General features: G+C 39.7%; 1 protein-coding gene across 3 annotated transcripts in view; it reads left to right on the forward strand.

Moving 5' to 3' along the window:
• The window catches only part of PREX2 (phosphatidylinositol-3,4,5-trisphosphate dependent Rac exchange factor 2), a 156,707-nt gene that overhangs the window by 55,617 nt on the left and 76,829 nt on the right, over positions 1-24,261 (forward strand). For all 3 annotated transcript variants that reach the window (XM_048507926.1, XM_048507927.1, XM_048507928.1), the window contains exons 9-20: positions 2,647-2,796; positions 5,074-5,218; positions 6,403-6,503; positions 8,051-8,154; positions 9,990-10,039; positions 11,703-11,778; positions 12,918-12,990; positions 14,669-14,811; positions 15,376-15,468; positions 18,103-18,251; positions 18,807-18,892; positions 21,193-21,329. In XM_048507926.1, coding sequence (XP_048363883.1) covers positions 2,647-2,796; positions 5,074-5,218; positions 6,403-6,503; positions 8,051-8,154; positions 9,990-10,039; positions 11,703-11,778; positions 12,918-12,990; positions 14,669-14,811; positions 15,376-15,468; positions 18,103-18,251; positions 18,807-18,892; positions 21,193-21,329 — 1,307 coding nt within the window. The remainder of the gene's footprint in view (positions 1-2,646; positions 2,797-5,073; positions 5,219-6,402; positions 6,504-8,050; positions 8,155-9,989; positions 10,040-11,702; positions 11,779-12,917; positions 12,991-14,668; positions 14,812-15,375; positions 15,469-18,102; positions 18,252-18,806; positions 18,893-21,192; positions 21,330-24,261) is intronic.

Here is a 24,261-nt window from a genome sequence, read left to right on the forward strand (position 1 = left end):
CAAGGGCCATCTGAATCCCATTAAATTTTGGAAGCAATATACGCTCCAAAATCTCTTGCTTCTTTGTCAGTATTACTTCTGTTTTGTTGGGGCTTAATTTCAGCTTGGCCATCCATAGCCATTTAACCACATCAATTAAGCACTGGAAGACAAGGGATTACTAGAATAGAAAAGCAATTTTGCTGCTTGGGTCCAGGCATGACAGGCTTGCAGATGACTAACACAGCCAGGAAGTAGTTGTACAGTTTAAGCAACTCAGGTGCCTAGGCAGGTGGTGCAACGTAGTGCAGATCCAACAGTGCAGAGGTCAGGCAGGTAACATCTGTAGGAAGAAGTTTGGCAGTTCAGGGTTTGAGGCAGGTGGTGTTTGTAGGTGGAGGTCAGGCAGTGCAGGGATCAAGGCACAAATCACAGGCAAGAGCTAAGGAGGAGTCCAGGCACACACACTTCTTAGGAAATGACACTGGTTGCACCTAGGCTAGGCTGACTAGACGTCCCGCTTTTGGCGGGACAGTCCCGCCTTAAAACAATTTGTCCCATGTCCCGTGGGTTTTTTGAAGTGTCCCGATTTTTGGAAGGCTGCTGCACTCCCTTCTGGGGCGCAAGGCAGTGCGGCAGCTTCCCGCGCACACGGCCGCAGGAGCGCATTGCCTTCTGGGGAGCTCCTGTTTCCTGCCCTGTCACAGGGCGGGAAACGGGAGCGCCCCAGAAGGCAGTGCGACCCTGCAGTTGTGCGCGCCTGTGCGTGCACGTGCGCGTGCGCAGCCATCCACCTACCCGCCCGTCCCAGTTTACAAAGGTGACCATCTGGTCACCTTAACCTAGGCACGTGGTGGCGAACCTTTGGCACTCCAGATGTTGTGGACTACAATTCCCATCAGCCCCTGCCAGCATGGCCAATTGGCAGGGGCTGATGGGAATTGTAGTCCATAACATCTGGAGTGCCAAAGGTTCGCCACCACTAACCTAGGCCAAGCCATACCCAAGACAGGACTTAAATAAGATGCCCTGCTAATGGGCCATGCCCCTGTGAAGTCTTAGTCCTCATCAAAAACAGGTGTCTCTAGTTCACACAACCTTTGGCCATATCAAATAGCCAGAGGCATTTCTCCTTTACTGTGTAGCTGCAGTCTCTGTCTTTCTCTTTTTTGCACAGCTGGCTTATTATTCAGCTCCTCTAAAGTTATTGACACTCTCCCAGGTGCATGGTATCAGGCTACCCTGGTCTGGGGGGAAGGGCTTGGAGCTGGCTCTGCTTTAACTGACAGATAAGGGCTTAGAGCTGATTCTACTGCCTGCATCTCCTCATGAGGTGTTGGCACTGGAGCCTCGAGGCTCAAAGTTATCATCACCCAGGGACTGATTCATGACAACAATCTTAGGCAGGTCTAGAATCGCACTCAGGTTTATTCAGTAATGGGGATTGTTCTCCGGAAAGTGTTCCTCAGATTGCAGCCTTAGACAAATTGAGATCTGATTTTGGTCAGTGAGAAAATAGATGCTATGAGTAGAAAGTTCCTGGTTGTGTCCCTGGATTTCTAGTTAAAGGATGTCTGACACAATGTATTAGGGTAGATTGTCCTCCACCTGACAGCTGCTGTCAACTAGAGTATATATGTACTGATGGTTTGACTTAGTATAAGGTAGGTTATGTTCAAAAACATATTAAGTTCTTGTAATTTTTCTTAGGCCCTGATCCTGTGATATGTTCTGCAGAGGCCATGAAGCATAAAGATTCTTATTAAGAATGCTACAGCGTGACCCATTTATTGTTGATCTCATGGAACACTTATCTGCCTTAGAATTCAGTACTCTAAAAACTGGGAGAAGGGAGTGTAGTAGAGCTTTTTGTTTTCTTTGTTTTGAATCCCACTAGTTTGGGATACTAGAGCCAGTGTGGTGTCGTGGTTAAGAGCGGCAAACTCTGCTCTGGAGAACTGGGTTTGATTCCATGCTCATTCACATGAAGCCTGTTGGGTGAACTTGGGTGAGTCACAGTTCTCTCAGAACTCTCCCAGCCCATGCAGAGGCAGATAATGGCAAACCACCTCCAAATGTCTCTTGCCTTGAAAATCTTACAGGGTCACCACAAGTCAGCTGTAACTTGACAGTACTTTCTACGACCAGTTTGGGATACTACATGAGCTTTCTTAGTTGGACATTGACTTTTGCTATTTGCTAAAACAACTTATTTTAGTCCACCTATACCCTACTAGAGGCATACTTGTGTCCTAATTGTACTAATTCACCTTGTAAAAGACTAGTTCTATGATATGATTTGATTTGCTCTTACTTGATTGACTATGCTGCTTTGTCCTTAGCCACTTGTGGCTTGCGCCTCATTTGAAGCAAATTGGGACTGACACTGGGATGTGTGGGCACACAGACAACACCTGTATGTTATTTTTTGTCACAGTAGCTCTGGGTGACTCAGATTGGCAGAAAGATGTATGGAAAGGCTTAACAGCCTCTTCTAGTGCCATGATTTGTATTAGTTGTGACTGCCTATTTAAAATGGTGGAAAGTTCTAATCATGGGTCTCTGGGGCAAATCCAGTTGGATGTTTTGTGTGGTACAGATAATAACTTTTTATGTTCCGAAGTGTTCAAGACACTTAAAGACTTTATTTCTGCTACCCTTTTCCAGCTGACTACCACAGCAGTGGCCATATTGTTATAAATGGTTGGAAGATACACAACACTGCAAAGAACAAATGGTTTGTGTGTATGGCCAAAACAGCTGAAGAAAAGCAGGAATGGCTGGAGGCTATTCTGAAAGAAAGAGAGAGAAGAAAAGGTGTGTATATAAGCTTTACACTAGATTTTTTTTTTAGTTGATATTGGAATGAATTTAGTTCTGCAATTTTTGCCATTATTCCCTGCATTAGAAGGCATGCAGAATCTAAATTTACCCTTTCAAAACTTCTCTTTTCTCTATTGATTTCATTCATACTTCCCTACTTTTTATTCTGCTTCTCTGAACTACGGTTCTAGAATATTTACAGAGAGGGCAAGTGATAGAGTTCCTTAACTTAAAAAAACACATTTAACAAAATGTGCTTGTTCATTCAAAAAGAGTATTAATGGGAATAAAGACTCATGATATGATCTAGCAGTGCTGCATGGCAGATGATATGATAGTTTACTGTCAAGAGTATAGTATGGAGTGCTAAACTCCATAATAAAGAAAAACATGTTGAAAGGTTTTTGATTTTTCCTTAAGATGAAGTGTGCCCATAGTCATCAATTATATCCATTAATAATAATGTGTCCATGCTTGGATGCACATCACACTAGTAGGAGGTGCTGATGGCACTGTTCCATTTTACCAGCAGTGGAGTGTTAGCCATTTGTGTCAGGATTTTCCATGAACAGGGATACTTTCAAATGGAAATCTATTTGGATCTCCCAGTAGTAGTTGGCCTATGTGAGGGAAGGGATTCTCTACTTGGACTGTGTGTAGACCATACTTTTCATTTACAATGAAGCCAATATGATTTAGCAAAACGCTCTTTCTCGGGGGTTGTTGCCCATTACTGTGGTCTGGATTAATTCCTGAGTTAGCTAATTCTGTGTGCTTCAGGGTATACTTGTGATTAAATCTCCCATTTTTAAAAAAGCAGCTGTGGAGCCACCTAGTTGGATTGGGACAGGAGTATAACCTTCCTTTATTCCATTTAATCCCTTCCCCAATTGTGATTTGGGTAGCGGTTTAGATCTTGATAAACAGTGCCAGAGGAAAAGATTAAATCTTCTCTTCCAGTGCCATAGGCTTGGTCTGATTTGTTCTATTGCCCATGGCTGCTTTTAAATTCAGAAAAAGGTGGGAAATTGGCTAACGACCCTCTACTGTCTAATCTAACTTGATCATGCAGAGGAAGGCAATATTTTTCTTAGCTGTCTATCTTCGTTTGACTCTTCAGAGACTCCCAGTTGTTTCGGATTTGTAGATAGAAATTACTGTAGTATAAGAGAAACAGATACTAGCATCTTGCGTGCATCTGCTTTTATTTGGTTTTGCCCTGTTGATCCTGCCTTTATTAGCTAACCTGGTTCCACAGCTGTATTTCTGGTTTCCCTGGTAACTCAACATGTAAGATGAAAATTAGTCCATTCAGACTTTTCAAATTGCTATTGAGTAATGATGTCTGAAAAGCTTCAATATACAATGAGCTATTTCGTCAATATGCATTTGGCAATTTGCTGATATGATGGATATGTTCTCCTTTATGTGCCTAAGTATCAGGGTCATCTGAATCTATTTCATGTCTCCTAGCAAGTGTAGTTATCTGACACAGCATAGCAAGCATCTGTTTTTTTGTTTAGATTCAAGCCCAGTAGCACCTCAGAGATCATCTAAAAGGAAAGTTCCCTTTGTCAGACATGAGTAGGAATGGAGATCTCTGAGTCTTTTTATCTCAGAGGATGAGAGGGCTATTGTAAAGAATGCTTGTAAAGGATGCAGAGGTACAGTGCATACTGTATCAGCTGTGTAAAACCGAGGGAAAATGGATGGGGGCAGAGAATTAGCATCTGTAGTGAGAAAAGAATCCCATGTCCCTATTCAGCCCTGGATAGTCCATTGTTCTGAACTTGTGAATAAACTCAAGTTCAGCAGTCCCAGTTGTAATTTTCCCTTGATTTTTTTTTCATTTGAGAACTGTCACTCTTTGGTTGGCAATAGAATGACCTGAAACATTAATGGTATTGTTAGGGTTGGTTATTGGGTTGTCAGGACCCATGGTGGCCAAAGTACTTTTCTGGAAGATTTGGGGTTTTTTTTGGTGATTTGTAGATAGAAAGAAAAGGAATGTGTCAGTGTATTAAACCGGAACTCTTTGGCATCTCAGATACATAAAAATGCAGTATACCTTGCTTTGATGGATGGAGGCAACTTGAATTCTCAAGTTGTTCCATTTTGGTTTTGTAGACCTTTAAATGTAAAGAAACTTAAATATGATTTGTTGCGTCCAAGATTTCTGTGTTCAAATTGAGTTTAACAAAATTACCAATGAAGTGATAGGTACCATTTCCTGGAAACATTTTTTAATTCATTTTTTATTTTGCTTCCCAGGGCTAAAACTAGGCATGGAACAAGACACTTGGGCAATGATCTCTGAACAAGGAGAGAAACTGTACAAAATGATGTGCAGGCAGGGGAACCTGATCAAAGATCGAAAGAGAAAATTAACTACCTTCCCCAAATGTTTCCTTGGGAGGTATGGACCATTCTTATCTCATTTGAACCTTTTTTTCAGCTATTTATTATTATGATACCTTTATTCTCAAATGTTTAACTGGTATATTACCTTATTTCTACTGATGATTGTGACCATTTTTATACAATTGTGCTGTAAACCTTTAGACTTATTAGACTTCCATTTGACATTTATTTTGTCAATACTATGATACCTTTGCTGTTGTTGACAATGATATTTTAAATTGACACTTTCATTGATAATTTCTTGCCCACAACTAATATTTTAAACTACAATTTAATAGTAAGAAACAAACTTCCATTTGTTGAAGCCCCTGAACTTGAACTTCACAGCAGATAAACCAGAAAGTCTTCACTAACTCTACATGGGAGCAGAAAAGACAGTTCAAGAGACTGATGAAGTTTATCATCACAAATAAATTGGAGTGCATTCATGATGCCTTAAAATAGGATTATTATTTTTCTGGATCCTCAAGTGCAACCATAAAATCAAAATGGGCTTGTTAAGCTTGAGGAAATTTTCTACATTAATAAAATTTAATTTAATCCCAGATGTTTCAAAGTGATTATATTTATATTTATAAATAGATGAAAGGATCATATTTAATTCCTGAAACTTTAAAAGGGAGAGAAAATAACTGTGGTGCCAATCCCTCTCCACAAGATAAACACTCCCTTCAAATAAAAATAAGGTAGACAGCTTAACACATTGATTGGAAACTGCCTCTACTGATACTACATATAGACTAGGTGATATACAGGTCCAGAGTGTCATAATTTTCTAATATGCACCTATATGTCACATGGTTTGAAAGAAATAGAAGACTTTGATTTTTGAATGGCTAGTATGAATTGCTATAGTAAACCACAATTCTGCCGCTATAGCTGTTGTCACAATTCTTTCATCATTGGGGTTGGGCCACAACTCAGTGGTGAAGCATCCACTTGGCTTGCAAAAGGCCCCAGGGTCAATCCCCAGAATCTCTAGTTCAAAGGATGAGGTACTGATGATGTGCAAGAACTCTGTGGGACACCTTGGAGAACCATTGCCAGTCCAACTAAACAATACTATTCTAATGGATCAGTAGTCTAATTTAGTAAAAGGCCACTCAATGTGTCCATCATTCACTTTTCTTTTTAGAAATTCTAAAAATAACACTCCTTTTTACTTCTTTTTCTAATTAGTGAATTTGTATCTTGGTTGCTGGAGATTGGAGAGATTCACAGAGCTGAAGAAGGTGTTCATCTTGGCCAGGCTTTGCTAGAGAATGGCATTATCCACCATGGTAATTTATTTAATATAACATCTCAAATGTACTTCTTTAAGATTTGTTATTATCTCCAGGGCCCTTTCCTCACGGGCCATGCGAGTTGGGGTACACCGGCATAGTCCATGCCGGTGCACCCCCTGGGGCCGTTCGCATGAATGGCCCTCGGCCTGGCCATTCAGCAGTCGGCGATGTAAAAAAGGTGTCCCATGATAATGTCGCTGATTATTCTCCTTAGTGGCCTCCATTTACCTCCTGCTGGCTCCCGTCACTTGTGGAGGCCAGGGAACACGCATCCATGGCCATAGCGATGCCTCTGGGGTTGGAGGCCAGGAGGTGTGTCCCCTGGCTTCACAGAGCAATGGGAACTGGCAGGAGGTAAAAGGGCACTGGGAGCGGCGCAGGGATCGTTTTCAAAAATACTTGCTCAATGAGCAAGTCGAGAAAACACCATTGTGGGGGTAAATGCCACCGCTGCCACGCTGCAGCATCGGCAGCTGTGTGATCTTCTCCCCCACAACGGCATTTTCAATGACCCCTTATCACAATTACTTTGAGCTTCAATTACTTTGTTTTTGAAGTATGGCTGCCATGACTATTAAAGTATCTGAAAGATCTCAGGGAAGGTTGCACGTAGATAGTCAGTACTAAAATTACACCTGTTGTTCAGAAATACTCCAGGAATCATTTTAATAGTTTAACCTATTTGTGAGTTGCTAGTTGCAGAGTCTGCTACTATAACAGGACCAACCAAGTAATACTCAAATTCCATTAGAAATATTGTCATTGTTGTCTTCATTGCATTCTTAATTAACTTTTGGAACACTTTTAACAAAATGGTTATTAGTTGATTTAGTTTAAAATATTAGAAACAAAACTACATTTTCAGTTGTTCAAATGGCGATTCCACATGGTTACCTTTTACATTAAGGATGACCATATTAACCCACTTGACCACTGTGGTTATCTTGTGGCTAGATGGAGCAAACCAGAAAAACAGCTTTCTAAGTCGTGGCGCCAAAATTATGGAATTCATTCTCCAGGGAGATTCACCCGTATGCTTCTATAATTGTCTTCTTTCTTCACTGATTCTTACTAATCCCATGTGTTTATGTATTCTAATTATTTTTATATTTATGTGTATTTTAATTTTGTTTTTAATGTTTTGATTGTTTGCTGGCTTGGTAACGTAAATTGGGTGGAAAGGTATCTTAAAATGTTTAAAATCAAATAAAATCCTTATATTATGTGAAAATCAAGTTAAATTGAGAAGATTGCTAAGGGCACCAAAATAAAATTCAAGCTAAGTGGAAGAGATCCAGAAGTATCTTTCTATTATGAGGAACCAGGTAAATGAATTTAATACAAATACTGGTAAATTCTGAATGGAGAGAGATTATGGGATATTGACAGAGAATGCACTAAGATATAAAATTAGTAGGTTGATAGAATGAAAAAATCAAAGCACGTAGAAGAGACATACGTTGGAATGACTGAGGTTGTGAACTACTTTCCTTGATGTGCTAAAATGCTAGAATTTTTCAAGTCATTTTATGTTTTTTTAGTTACTGATAAGCATCAGTTCAAGCCTGAGCACATGTTGTATAGATTTCGCTATGATGACGGCACATACTACCCAAGAAGTGAAATGCAGGATGTAATTTCCAAGGTATAAGTATTTTGTTGTTTTAGTATTAATTTTTTTTAGATACAGAAATTCAGATTAAAAACCAGATAGTGATCTTGGTCAATTTCAGAGGGTAGCTATGTGGATCTGCAGTAGAACACATAGATTCAAGTCCAGTAGCATCTTAGAGACCAACAAAATATTTGGGGTATTAGCTTTCGAGACAAGCTTTGACAAAGGGAGCATTGACTTTTGAAAGCCTAGAACCCCCAAAATCTTGTTGCAGTCTAAGATGCTACCAGACTTAGATCTGTTTTGCCTTGGTCAAACTCTTTATTATTTGTTTTAAGTTTCTATTAATGTGAATCAGATTAAATTTTGCATATCATTCTTGATTCTAAACCTTGGCTCAAGCAAATTATCCTCTATATATGTGTAGAAACACATTTGATAGAATTACTGAATCCAGTGAATTTTATAAGAACATTATAGAACTGAATCGAACCTACAAGATTGTTTATGAACTGGGAATGGAAATGCAGTTTAATGCAATGCCTCAATCTTTTTTATTTCATGTACGAAATATACAGAACATTTGGAATCTGGCAAGATTTTTTTTAAAGATCTGATTGGTGGCTGATCTTCTTTCAATGAGTAAATTGTGATACTTATTCCTTGAAGTTCTAGAAGGCGTGTTATGATAGTGTTTGAGTTTCAGACATTCATATCATTTCAATTAAAAAGAAAAAGGCACCATAATATTTTATAGGACTGTAGTCCTTGCTGTGGAGAGAACAGGGCAAGGTAGAGCTCCGCAGTGCATATACCCAAGTACTTAATGAGAGCTGGTGATGCCATTGTCTCATTGTCCATCTTGAATTGGATATCATGACACAGTTTACTTGCTCTCAATGCACTGTTGCAGAATTTTTTAATGCTTATGTTATTAAAAAATGGAGGGTTTTACAGTACAAAAGTTAACAAAACAACCTATAAGTCACTAGACTGTATGAAGGTTGTTATACACAATACATCAAATCATTACTGTTGAATAAATAGCTGAAGAATAAAATACCCTTTATTGTATAAATATTACAAACCCATACATGTAAATACAGGGTGATACAAAAAAGCACAGAAAAGTATATCTCAACTACCAGTTCATGAGACTTGGACATTTAATGACATTCCAATCCATTCTGTTGTGTAAGTCTGATAAGCAGCTATATTGTCCTTGCAGTCAGTCACCTGCATAGCTGTGTAAGGAGTGAAGTGAAATGATTTTGATGACTTCATGGTTCTGATGGTTCTGAGGAAGTGCAGTGGTATGCACGAAACACATTTTGAGGAACAGCCAGGTTCCATGTCAACAGCCACTAGCTGCGGAACAATGTAGTTGCCATTGGAGAGCCATTGCTGGTCACAGCAAACAATGTAGATGGGACAATTGAAAAATCTTGTTTTCTTATATAATAAAAGCCTGTGTGCTAGTCAACTGATCAGTTGATGTGTGTGTATTTTGGTGCTATGAGGTTTGCGTTGCTTTTATGTCACTTTACGTTGTTTTTATGATTTTTAAGAATACAAATAATTTTAAATTATTTTATGTCACTTTATGTCACTTTTATGTCACTTTACATTGTTTTTATGATTTTTAAGAATACAAATAATTTTAAATTATTTATAATTTTAATCTTTTTCCTTGTGAACTGCATGGAGGCAGATCTCAGGAGAGGTTCACATAAATATTTTAAATAAACTATTCAAAGTAATATTTTGAATAAGTATTTTGGATTAATTGGGTTCTGTCAGTATGTGTACTGATTTCACTTGAGTAATGTATGTGTAGTGTTAAGTTTACCTGTTATTTCTAACAGGGAGTAAGATTGTATTGTCGTCTGCACAGTCTATTTACTCCAGTGGTCAGGTGAGTCTGGCTTTCGGAACTTCTTTTTGGAAGATTGGCTGCAATTGCTATCCATGTGTGCTGGGATAAATGTTAATGTAGTAGTAATGAAGTAATGACAATTGGTCTGGTGTCATTAACAAAAAAGCATTATAGAAAATTCAAACAAGATTCATGCACACTAGAAAAGAATAATATTGTCTGCTTTTGCACACACAATGTCTTACAGTTACTGTGTTGTAGCTGCCAATTCAACACCTGCACTGTGGCTTCTCCTTTGCAGGCTGGGGGCCTGAGAAGAGAAAGAGCCACTGGAACTGCCTCCCACCAGCCTGAGCCAGGGGAAGGGGGAGTAGAAGCTACTGTTACTGAAGAAGTAGTAATGCGGATGGGGAGAACCAGGACTTGCTCTCTACCACTTGAGTTAGAAGGCAGGAGAGGAAGGGAGTAGTTTCCACTACAGGCTGAAGCTCAGCGTGCTGGCCAGGAAGTGGCTTGCATATGAGTGGGGGGAAGGACTGGATACCTCCCCACTGAGTTGCAAGTGGGGGAAATAAGAGGAGAGCCAACGCTGGAGCTGCATTTGCAGGCAGATGTCAGCTCTGCAGGGGAGTGGAACAAGTGGGTGCCCAATGAGGAAGGGAGCAAAAAAGAGTGGGTTCACCTGCACAAGTCTTGAGTGTCCTTGCTAGTCATATATTTAATTGTGAACTTGGTTCTCATGTGAATTATAGTTCCCAAGAATGAGGCAATAGAGGGACACTTTTCTGTAGTTCTAGCCCACTAATGGAGATATTCAATCTGCTGCAGTACAGGCACCTATGCAGACAAAGTAAACTGACTATATGTGGGGAGACAGAGAGGAGCTGTTGGAGACTCTACCACCTCCACTGCCTTTCCTTAACAGGCAGGAGGGCAGTTGGGCATGGGAGGAGGAGTGGGAAACCCTGCTGCCCCACCACCAACTAGACCCATGGTGGCAAACCTTTGGCACTCCAGATGTTATGGACTACAATTCCCATCAGCCCCTGCCAGCATGGCCAATTGGCCATGCTGGCAGGGGCTGATGGGAATTGTAGTCCATAACATCTGGAGTGCCAAAGGTTCACCACCACTGAACTAGACCATATCTCCACTGCCACCTCTCTTCTGCAAATGTGGGGAGAGGAGTGGGAGCGATCCTACTTCTCTTTGTCACTGTGGCAGTAATGTAAGAATGATCCTAGTTTAAAAAAACAACAAGGGGATGCATCCCAAAACAGATGATATGTGAGGTGTGCTGAGGGAGACAGAGAGGAGGAAGTAGAAGCTGTGATATTCCTGAACACTAGGTAGGTAGAAGAGCTGCAGATGGGTAGAGAAAAGGTGGGGCCCACTGGCACCCTGCACTGCTTTCTGCAGAACAGCAGATAGGGGGATGGAGAGCAAGTAGGCTGGTGGTGGGGAGCAGACAGGAAGGAAGGAGGGAGGCAGTCTTACAAGTTATATGACTGGCATACTTTTAATATTTGTAATCAAGTTTATTAAAACAAGCTTATAGAAACAGAATTTTTTGTTTAAGTTCTGGACAGTGTACGGATTCGTTCAGATTGTATTAATACAAATTGTATTAAATGGAGTGTTCAACAAATGTTAAATATGTCTGTTTGAGAGCAAATTATGTTTGTCTTGTTTACCTAAACAGAGATAAAGATTATCATCTAAGGACCTACAAATCTGTAGTGATGGCTAATAAATTGATAGACTGGCTAATTGCTCAGGTAGGACTGTTTTCTGATACATATGTACTAGCAGAAAAAAGGGAAAATACTGTGCTACTATCATAAATGTACAGTTTTTAAAAAAAAGAATTTAATAACAAACTATAGTGTCTCAGACAAAGATGTTAGTATGGTCAATTGCAGTGTAGCATCTGAGAAAACTGTATGCTGCTGCATTAGAATATAGTCTCAAACAAATATGAGAATTATCATTCATTTTTATGTGTTTCCTTTGTCAAAACCTTTATTTTGAGCGTAGTTGAACATGGTACTTTGATACAAGAGCATTTATAGTTCATTGAATGACTATCATCAACATTTCAAATGGATGGTGGGCAGGACTAGGTAGGCACTAGGTCTCAGGTGGAGATTCTAAAACAAAGAACGTTTGGCATGTTTTCTGTGGCAAAGGAATATACAATCCACTACCATCTTTTGGTGAGACAGAGTGTAATTTAATTTACTTCATTTCTTCTAGAAATGAACATCTTAGTTGAAATAAATCTTTTCACTTTTCACTGATTACCTACTGAATTGTAAATATTGAATAACATTGAAAATTAACAGGCAACATAAAAATGAGATAAAGGAATTCTCAGGGATGTATCATTGAAAGAACACATCTTAAAGACAAAGAACATGTTTCATGCTTCAGTTTTAACAAAAATCCATAGATGCAGGTTTTAGTTGAGACTGAAGTAAGCAGTGTAAGCCATAAAGTCTTTGTCTTGCGCATGAAATATTTTCATACAGCCTTGAGCTGTGATCATGCAGCAACTAATCTATAGGCAGTTATTTCTCAGGACCTATTAATTCACAGGCGAGTTATTCTGAAGGATATCATTAATTGGCTTAATTAAAAAATATTTTTCTGAGTTATTTTATGATATTGAAGAACTAGTCAGTATGTTAGAATATTTGAAAAAAATAATTATGGGCCGGGACTGTGAATGATTTAAAAAATAAAAGATAATGATTATGTATAGACATATATTTTATAGGCTCAGTAATAAGTTATTAACTTTGTAGTAGGCAGATTCTGACATAAGTGCAACAGATCTATATATTAGGCTTCAAAAATATTTTTTATTTTAAATTGCAGCCTCAGATGTCTGTATTGATGTTTGCACTATTTATAGGGGGATTGCAGAACAAGAGAAGAAGCAATGATTTTTGGAACAGGACTTTGTGATAATGGATTTATGCACCATGGTAAGCAATTCCCACCCACCAGCTTTAGATTGAATTCATTTATACCATACTATTTAAATGGTTATTAGCCCAGAAATGAATCTAGAGTGTGGTAAGGCAGAGCATATGCCCTGGGCGTCACTTCTTAAAGGGCGCCAGCCTGCCCTGCAGCCTCCAGGAGTGACTGTGCCGAACTCCTGAACTCCAATGGAGCCGGAGCTGGTCAGGCCCAACATTCAGTCCAATGGTGGGCTTAGCTTGGGTGGGTCAAACTTTAAAATGCAGTCTTTGAGCTTAAAGGCTGGCAATACTATTGTGGTTGCCAAGCAAGAGCTACTGAGAGCATTTGTTTCTTAAAGCTACAGGTGCTCCTTCTGTTAATTGCTCAATTTATTTTACCTAGATTTCAGATTTTTCTGCAAATATGAGGCATTTTTCTGGTTTGTTGAGCCATTTATCTGTTTATGGCTCCAGTTGCTGGACTTAAGTATCCCCAGATTTGGTAATATCAAGAATTAAATATACTGACATATTTTTTAATTTGGACTATGGTCTTGTGTGATGTCTCTTTTCACATGAAACCTCCCCTTTTTTACTAGCATCCCTATGGTTCACTAATATGTTTAGCAGTTACAAAGTATGCAAGCATACTCAGGCTCTCTTGATCCATATGGTGATATTTGCAGTGCACTTTTGATTGAGAACATAATAGCTTGGTGTTTTTCCTAATGACTAATTCTAGTGACTAATCAATATTTTGAAATGAATAAAATTCTTTCAGTTTTCAAGTCATGATTAGCAGACTGGACTTTCCCTCAAACTGGCTTATTCTTTTCCAACCCTAATTCTGAAGTTTAGATCCATTGGCCCAGTCTGCTCTTCAAGCCTTTGACTCCCCCATCCAAAGTCTTCTACTTTCTCCCCCATAAACCTACCAATGGGACAGTAGAAACAATCTTTCTTTCTGGAGGCCTCTGTCACTCCCTCCCACCATGTTTGTTCTCTTGCCTGTAGTACCAAATGCTGCAACAATTGCACACTAGACACCAAGGTGGCTAGTAAAAATAGTTCTTCAGGTCTCCTGAACCTGGGACAAATAGTTCTTCAGGTCTCCTGAACCTGGGACAAATTTCCCAGGATTCCTTGTACAAGAAACATTTCATCATTCAGAGACAGAGGTAGGGATTTAGGGATCACCAGACAGAGGGGGTCATACTCAGAGGTAGGATCCAACCAGTTCTCACCACTTCTTTAGAAGTGGTTACTAATTTTTTCTGAGTGCCGAGAAGGGGTTACTAAAGCAACCTCCCTTCCCAATAGGGACTGGAGGATGCGTAGCGTGATAGCGCCGCCCATACACTGTTTGAATCCCACCACCATTGGAACCTGTTATTAAAATTTTTGGATCGCACCACTGGTCATACTGATATTGTTCTGACCTCAGATGAGTTTGGGGAAATGGGCACTGGGGAGAGAGGCAGGATGTGAATCTTCTGTGGCTCAAAATATGTTTAAGGTGGTTTAGAGCTCTTGGGGCTATAATGCCTCAGTTTTTCTTGGTGAGTCCTGCAAGCATCCATTAATATTCCAAGCTTAGGAATAAAGCACATAGATGGAATCACATCAGATTCTACCACGTGTGAAGTAAACGGCACATGTGATATGAGAGAAATCAATATTTTATTTGTGTTTTACATAGTACTGGAGAAAAGTGAGTTCAAAGATGAACCTCTGCTCTTTCGTTTTTTCGCGGATGAAGAAATGGAAGGCTCAAACATGAAGCACAGACTCATGAAACATGATTTAAAAGTAGTGGAAAATGTAATAGCCAAATCATTGTTGGTAAGTGTTTTTAAAAGTGTACATTTGCATGTTTATTTGTATTTTTGTATTTGGCTAATATATTTAGTAATATGTTTGTGATGTATGAAATATGAAATATTTCACATGTATGAAATGTTAGGTAAAAAGGTAAATGTGCAAGCAGAGGGTCATTACTAAAAGCCCACTATGAACCCACTGCACAAAGAAGTGGCCCGAGGTAATTATTTTACACATGTTCCATATTGGCCAATGTGTCTGTTGTGGGGAGAGGAAGGGAAGGAGTTTGTAAGCCACTTTGAGGCTACATACAGTAGGGAAAGGAGGTGTATAAATCCGAATTCCTCCTCTTCTTCAATTGTAGCAATAATTGTTGGAATAGCACTATAGCAATAATAGATTTCTAAAATTCCTATAGCCTTCTAGCTGTAGTATTCCTTCCAATTGGTGGAGATTCACAGGAACACAGGGCATTAGTTAAGTCATATTTGAGCTCATGTATAATGTGCTATAATATGGTCATGGCATAATTTATTTGTAATTTAATTTTTTTTGTATAAACTCAAATATTTCCCCCTTTTTCAGATTAAATCAGCAGAAGGAAGCTATGGTTTTGGCTTAGAAGACAAAAACAAAATGCCAATAATTAAAGCAGTAGAAAAAGGATCAAATGCTGAGGTGATAAATGCTAATTCCTAATCATGCTGTATATTTTAGTTTAGTGCTTTGAAAAGGTTGTGATAGGAAGTTATTATTCACTTCATTCAAGAAAATAGTTCTGCATGTTTAGTAGAAAACATACATGGAACTGCTCAAGTATTAAATTTATTGTAAAGTCTTGCTGACACAGAATCTTCAAGTGTACACTGGAACTATCTGCGTATGGTAGCTCTAAATTATCCTTGCAATGTTTAAATTATTTTTTAATCTATAGTAGCATTGTTTGAAATTGTTCTTGTATGTCCTTATCCTTTAGAACAGTCATTTCCAACCTGGGGTATGCACCAGAGTGTTTGGGGATATGTGGAAAAAAATGTAATGGGCTTGCTAATATGGGGGTACAATTTTAGGGAAATGGGTTACTAAGGGGTATGTGAGGCAAAAAAGGTTGGGAACCACTGCTTTAGAATAGGTGAAGCTGATAGGCTGCTATGTTTTATAGTAACTGTATTTTTGAAAGAAAGGTCTGTAATATGATCGTTTTATACTTTTGCCCCTCCAAGTGTGTTTTTATTTAATGTGTAGATAATAAATCAGTGTTAAGATGAACCAATATTGTCATAATTTAAAGCAGGTTTCTCATGAATAGGAAGGATGTGGAACCAGTGAAAGGAGAGCTGCAAGAAAGAATTCATGTCTTATTAGAGATAAATTTCCAGACAATCAAAGGTTGTAATTAATTTAACAGAAAATAAGTTTTAATTGTATTTCTATCACTGAAAGGAATAAATAATCTCATTGATCTTTGACACACTATACCTTATGCTGGAGATGAACAGGCACATGGAGATGCTTGTAGGAGACTAGGAAAAATACTGTTTGCAAGATGTGAGCAAGGCTGTTAATGGTAGAATGTTTTAGAGGATATTGATTCGCAGGGTTGCCATGAGTCGGGCAGCGGTAATTGGATTTTACAACACAACACATCGTTTAAGGCAGGGGTGAGAACCTGCTGACTCAGCGAGCAGCATAAGCGGCTCTTTAGAGCCTGTGGTCAGCGGCTCCGCGCCTCTTCCTGGCAGCGTGGGATTCGCCCCCCTTCCCCAGCGCCAGAGACTGCGCCGTGCGTACTCCGTCTCCGGTCAGGAAGCGAAGAAAGCGCCTCCCGCTGCCGCGCCACCGCGCCCGAGAAAGCGACTTTTCAGCGCCGCATACCCCCCAGAGAAGCGTCATGCTGCCCGCAAAGAGCGCCAGCCTCCAAAGTGCTGCAAAGGCCTCGCCTGGAGAGAGAAGCGCGCCTCAGCGCGCCCACCGCTTCCAGAGCGAAGTGAGCAGGTGCTGCCTGCGCCGCCCCCCCCAGGGGGGGGGCAAAGAGAAGCAGTGGCCTCCAGCGCCCACCGCCGCCCCAAAGAGAAAAAAAGCCAGCACCATTGCCGTTAAGCCCAAAAATCCCGAAACAAAGCTCAGCTCCCTGGAGTTAGCTTAGCCGCAGGGGATTTTTTTTGACAGGCTCCGAAGAAGGGAGGGGGAAGGAGCCGCAACAGCGGTGAAAGTGAAACCAGCCGAAGCAGCAACAGAAGCAGCAGAGTCGAAACAACAGCCTCCGCTGCCTCCCCCCCAGAGAAAAAAGCGGCCTCAGGCGCTTCTCCGTCCTATCCCCACAGAGGCGGGGAAAAAAAAAAAAATTAAGTCCGGGAATCCCCCCCCAGGGGTGCGGCTCCATGGTGATTTACTTTTTTTTTTTTCTTTTCGGGGAGGAAAATGGGCCCAAATGGCTCTTTGAGTCTAAAAGGTTCCCGACCCCTGGTTTAAGGTGATTATATAATCACATAGGTGATTATATCTTCATTTGTCATTATTGCAAGTGAAACAGGATTATTAATGGCAAACAGGATATTGGTCGAATCCCCACTACCATCTTAGCCAGGTTTCAGAACACAAACTAACCAGGTTTGAGGGACGACCTCCCCGGTCGAATCCCCACTACCGTCTTAGCCAGGTTTCAGGACACAAACGACCTCAAACCTGGTGAGTTTGTATTCTGAAACCTGGCTAAGACGGTAGTGGGGATTCGACCGGGGAGGTCGTCCCTCAAACCTGGTTAGTTTGTGTTCTGAAACCTGGCTAAGACGGTAGTGGGGATTCGACCATTGTGTCCATCCTTTGTTTGGGTATTAAACACATTTCAAATATTCCAATTTCATCCTAAACACTAGAGCTGTAGGCAATTTCATATGACCTGGATATGAAGAGTTCTGTAACTTAAGATCTTTATTCACAAACCTTAAATGTTCAGAAGATTCTGCATTCACACATGTTCCTCTTCCTCTAAATTAATATGGAAAGAAGATGCGTGAAAATAATCCAGCACAAATTTAAATTTCTTAATTTGCAGCTGACGAGACCTACATGAATAGAAACAAACAACAAAGCCATACTTTCAGTCGCCTAAATTTATAAAATCTGTACTCTTAGTCTTTTATAAAACCTATAGTTTTTGGTCTTTTTGGAAAAATCTATTGTGTCAGTTTCACAATAGAGGGGATGAAGCATAATAATTTTCATTGTCTTCCTCTGTGCAAGTAAAGGGAATCAGTGGATCACTGGTCTCTTTAAAATAACCTCTTGTATGTACCTTGTTTCCTTATTTAGATGGCAGGCCTGGAAGTTGGAAAGAAGATCTTTGCTATTAATGGTGACCTAATTTTTTTGAGACCCTTCAGTGAAGTGGATAGCTTTCTGAAAGCATGTTTAAGCAGCAGAAAACCCCTCAGGGTGCTTGTGAGCACAAAGCCCAGAGAGTAAGTTATTCCTTTGATACAGGAAATTGCAAATATGATCAAAAAGCATTACAAAGGCATAGATATTTTGCTGGTAGGAGATAAGAAGCTCCTTTAATACTAAACCTCAAATACCTGGCAAAAGAAGATAGAGGATCACTGGTCGAAGAGAGTGATGGCTGGAAGGGGCTTTAAATAATTCAAGTTCTAGATAGTGAGCTTTTAAATAACTGTATTAAATGTTGAATGTACCTTCTGATTTTTTTTAATGAAGTTTTGTCAACAACGTAAATGTTGTTAAACATACACAAAAAGCAGAAGGGATTTTATAAAACATATAAGCTAGTGTTTAAGATTATCAAATAACCTATTATTTGTTGTTGTCAGATAACAATCACATCAGCAATACTTATATATATTATTTTACAAGAGCTGAGCTTTATTAAAGGACTATGTGTGATTCATTTCTGAAGTTTTAGAATATTTTTGAATACGTATAAATCTTTATTAATGTGACAAATGACAATAAGCATGCTAGCACCGGATCATTTATTTTGAGATTTCTTATGCTCTCAGGACAGTGAAGATCCCTGACTCCATGGATGGGCTTGGATTCCAAATACGAGGCTTCGGTCCTTCTGTTGTCCATGCTGTTGGAAGAGGTAGGAACTGGGATTTAAATGGTTTTAATTATGAATATATTTTAGGATTATAAAAGCCACAAAATACATACAATCCACAAGGGAATAATTAAGTCACATAATTGATGCTTAATCTAATATTTGGCTTCAGAAAAAAATCTGAGGTAAAAAGTTACCTCAGCCGCATGCAGAATGCATAGAAAAGTCTCTCAATAACATTGTTCTTTTATGACATAGTCACCTGTACTATATTGATTTAGAAAGTTTTTATGTTGTCTCACCAGGAATTTGCTTGAAGTGGCTTAGAAAATAAACTTTAAAAGGTATTAAAAGGTATCCAGCTGTCCGGGCCCTGCGGGACCTTGGAGAGTTTCGCAGGGCCTGTAAGACAGAACTATTCCACCGGGCTTTTGGAGGGGCCTGCCGCAGTTCCACCGCCCCCCATTAAATCAAAGCTCCCAGCCTGGACCACCTGGTTGGGCCCTAATTCCACCTTGGGCCCTGCCTATCTCCTCCCCTTCCTTCTTCTTCCTTTTCTTTCTTCTTTGGCCTTAGATCGGGCGCCTGTGTATATATGTGTTTTACACAATCTGGTTGTTTTAATTTATTTATTAATTGCTGCTGAGTTCTAATGGCTTAACTTTTATGTTGTATTATTTGCTGTTGGAAACAGCCATGTTGGGAGCCGCTTCGAGCCCTTCGGGGATGAGGCGGCCTATAAATTTAATTAATTAAATAATAATAATAATAATAATAATAATAATAATAATAATAATAATAATAATAATAATAATAATAATAATAATAATAAAAATCCAGCTTTTAAAAAGTCCCATCACAGCACAGAAATGTATAGCATAAAAACAGACAACATACAGTTTAACATAACAGTTTCAGGATAAAGTAGTGTTAAAAATGTCAATGCCTTAATTAAAATCTTGGGTGAAGAACCGTGGTTTGGCTTGGTGCCTAAAAGAAAGCAATGTAGGTGCCAGGCACATGTCAAAGAAAGGGACATTCTACCACTGAAAAAGCCCTATCTCTGGTTGTCATCTGCCTCACCTCTAAGGCAAGAGTCCATTGCATACCTCCAAAGAAATAAGCACTTTCCCTCAGTAAGTCTCTGGGCCTTTTCTCTCCTGCTGCAGGCCAGACTGACAGAGGGGGTGGGACTCTTGCTGTTAGCAATATGTGAGCTACTTTACAAACTGCCCATGCTCTGTGACTCTTTGCTCCCTAGGCCCTTCATTCTAAACCTTTTAATGGAAATTAAATAAAAGTGGGTTACATACACATAAATGCACCTAACCTTTAGATACTTTATTGCTAGCTTATTGTTTGATTTATAGTAACTTATTAAATTACTTTTACATAAGTAAACTAATTGGTACAGAATTGAAAGGATCAGTGCATAAATTATACTTTCTACAGAGTTTCCACCAGAAATAGCCTTCCCCATGGTGAGTGATCCAATATAAGTCTCCATTTTTGGAGCAACTTTGTCACCCATTGACTTCTGGCACCATGTTGCAAGATTGCTTACATTGAGCAACTGCTGTAAAAATCAGCGAAAAACGCTGAGTACACCACATTGTGATGTGATCCATGTACAAACTAGTTTGAGAAACTGCAGCCCAGACAGCAATTGCTTGTAACTGGAATACTTATTTTTAATTAGTATTGCAGTAGTAGTGCATGCACAACCTCTGCAGTCCTTACTTCATATTCATAAAAGTGATGATTTCCATAACATTCAGATATGTATTATTATTAGCCAAATTACTTTAAATTATATTATATATACTGATGTTAATATTCTGTTAAAATAGGTTTTTGAACACTGTAATTATTTTATCGAATATTATTTTATGCAGAACAGAACTATAAGATAATCCCTATATGAAATCGCAATCCTGTTTGCTGTTTGTATGTTCCAGTCTAGCAAACTCTATTTTACATGCAGGTCAGCCTTGTTGATTGGGTCATATATATTTAAAGGTATATGGATGGAATTTTAGCACCCAGATGTGTATGTGGTGTTTTTAAAAGGTTCACTTCTTTGACTATATGACTAACATTGTTTGCTCTGACAATGCTGTTGACCTGTTTAGGAGGGATGATATTGATTTCTTGCCGCTTCCCAAATGAGTTTTCAGCACCAGTGAATTGGATAGCATCAATTGTTCGCTGAACAGGAAAGATCTTCACAGTCTGCTAGTGACTCTACATCAAAACCACAGCGTTTGTTCAGTATAGTATGGTTTTTGAATGTACTGGCAGCTACACGATCATTCTAACTTGGCCACTTTTCTATTTTTAAGGAACTGTGGCTGCTGCTGCTGGCCTCCAACCTGGACAGTGCATAATCAAAGTGAACGGAATTAACGTCAGTAAAGAAACCCATGCAAGCGTTATTGCCCATGTCACAGCCTGCAGGAAATACAGACGTCCAATGCATGTAAAGTTGCTTCTTTATTTGTTTATTGTTAACAGTGTTCATAGAAAGTCATAGAAACATAGAGTTATTAAGAACCTCCAGGTCATCAAGTCCAACTTCTGCAAAATGCAAGGAATTCACAACTATGTGCCCTCACACCCTCAGTGACTCCCTGCTCCACTCCCAGAAGATGGCAAAAACAAAATCCTCCAGGATTCCTGGCCATTCTGAGGAAATGCTCTAACTGTCAGGTAGTTCTTCCTAATGTTTAGTTGAAAACTTTTTTGATTTAATTTCAACCTGCACCATCCTATAAATGACAGTCCGAAAAGAACTGATGGTTATTGTATCACCTTTCAGTAATCTCCTTTCCAGGCTAAACATACTGAGCTCCTTCAACTTTTTCTCATAGGACTTTGTTTCCAGAACCCTCAGCATCTTCATTGCCCTCCACTGTCTAGATCCTTCTTAATTTGTGGAGGTCAGAACTGAACACATTACACTATGTAAAGTCTAACCATAGCAAAGTAATACCATCACTTTGTGTGCTCATTACACTATAGTTCTGTGTATACACAGTCCCAAATTGCATTTGCCTTTTTAATTACAGCATTAGACACGTGATGCATGCTCAATGTATGGTCCATGGGCAGCCCAATCCAGAAGGGAGTGGTGGACTTACCTGTGGTGTCAGTGCAGCCTTGCTCGGGTGTTGATGCTCACCCCACTGGCACAAGAGGCCAGGTATGCAGATGGACAGGGGCCACTCAGCCAGAAGTCCCAGCTGTGGCAGAATTGCACTGGCATCTGGAATGGATGCTGGTGGGTGGGGAACATGACAGGGCATTCCCGAGGGTGGCTCCAACATTAGTCAGCTCTTCCCCAGGGTTTGCGGCCAGTTGCACCGCAGTCTTAGCCCTGGACTTGGTGGCATATGTCCCCGGCTGCTTCCATGGTCTGAATTGGGCTGAAAGACACCTAGATCTTTTTTTCACACACGCTACTAAGACAAGTTTTCTTTATCCTATAATTATGCATTTGGTTTTTTCTACTTAAATGCAGAACCATACATTTATCTCTGTTGAAATTCATTTTATTTGTTTTACCCCAGTGTTCCAGCCTGTCCTCCTGTATCCTGATTGACTTCTACTGTATTTACTACTTTTCCCAATTTAGTATCATATGCAGATTTAATAAGCATTCCCTCTATTCCTTCATCCAAATCATTTATAAGAATGTTGAACAATGCAGGTCCCAGGACAAATCCCTGAGGTACTGCCATTGCTTTCTTCCCTTTTTGAAAACAGATGAGCTTGAAGAGTCAATGACAATAAGTATAATTATATAGTGAATTATATCAAAGACTTCAGTCTGATCAAAAGCTGCAATTTGAAGCACATGTATTGGAACTTAAATTAATCCAATGGGGACACTTCCATTCCAAGTAAATCTCCTTCAGAGCAGAAGACAGAGATACCACCCTGAGTTTTTACTCATTTCTGTCACTCAGGGAAGATTACCTTTAACTGACGAAACTTCTAGGTGAAATCTAAGAAGAAATGGGTAAAGAATATTGAAAGATTTATCTTCATATTCAAAAGATGATCTCAACAACTTTTTAAATAAATTATCTAAGAAGGATTATTAGAGGCAAGCAAAGGCAAGATAGAAAGCTTTTAGGAAGGGCCTCAAATGATAATTAAATCAAAACTTATAACTCTCTAGATGATTTCACACCAGTGTAGGATGGTCCCGGGATCTTTATGGGCTTACATGGTTGTCAGTAAGCATGTGTGGACTCTTTTTCCTGGTCCTAAAGACAAAGGGAAATCAGCAACATAAAAATTAAATCTATGGGATTACCCACTTTTATTTTTCAAATATCTGGAAATGTACAAAGAGACTTGTCAGCATTTCCTGCAAAAAGGAGTTGTAGTCCGAAATTAAGGTTTAGAAACCTTTATTATGAATAGTCTTTATAAAACAGCAACAACACTGCATGCACGCTTGTTTTGTGAAGAACATATGTCCTGAATCTTTCAGGAATATATTTTGTAGTGATATTATGAAAGGGAAGTAAAACCTAGTATAATGTTAAAACATATTATAATGGTAGTATACTAGGTATTAATGGTATAATGGTATTATATTAAAACCTAGTATAATGTTTCATGTGGAAGCAATATACCAATGCTCTGATTCTTAGTGTTCTGGCTTGCCTTTTATTTCATCCCACACATTTTCCTTCACAGTTTGTGTTTTCAATTCTGTTAGCATATGGGCTATTTTTGTAGTTTATCCAGCTGCAATAAAGTGTGTCTGTGGGGTTTTTTTTCCAGAAATTTCAGCGTGGGAGAGAATACATGTATCACTAAAGGTTGATTTTTATATTAAGTAAATGTTAAAATGGACTCACATTTTAACATTTTAGTTTGAAGCAGCTATTGCTGGATAATTAATAATTAGATGCACCTGAATAACCAGGGGCAGCCATTGCTGCCGGGGTGAGCAACGCAGCAAAATAAGGGCATGCATGGCCTGGCGGCATGCTGCAGAACCGGGTGCTATGATTGGCTCCCAGCAAAAAAGGCGGGAGGAGCCTGGGTATATTAAGACGCCTTCCCCGGTCCGCGCCCTTCCCGGCGGCGAGAACCAGCAAGGCGTGGTCGTGTGGTTGGTGTCTCGCGTAAGGCCTGGAAGGAGATGGGTCACGGCCTCTTAGCTGATTTTCCTTCCTTTTTTCTCTGGCTCTCTTCGCTTCTTTCGCTACAATTTTTTCTTCTTTTCATCTTTTTCTGGGTCGTGACTGGTCTCACAGCCGCCATGGGGCCTAAACGGGCCAAGAGCAGGGAGCCTTCTACAGGGGCGGCGGCACCATCGGGCAGAGCTCGTGCTCTGCTGAACAGGGTCAGGGCCCAGACTGGCCCTGGGACGTCGGACGACGGCCCCGTTG

The sequence above is a fragment of the Sphaerodactylus townsendi genome, linkage group LG09, assembly GCF_021028975.2.
Source record: "Sphaerodactylus townsendi isolate TG3544 linkage group LG09, MPM_Stown_v2.3, whole genome shotgun sequence".
Taxonomy (NCBI): Eukaryota; Metazoa; Chordata; class Lepidosauria; order Squamata; family Sphaerodactylidae; genus Sphaerodactylus; species Sphaerodactylus townsendi.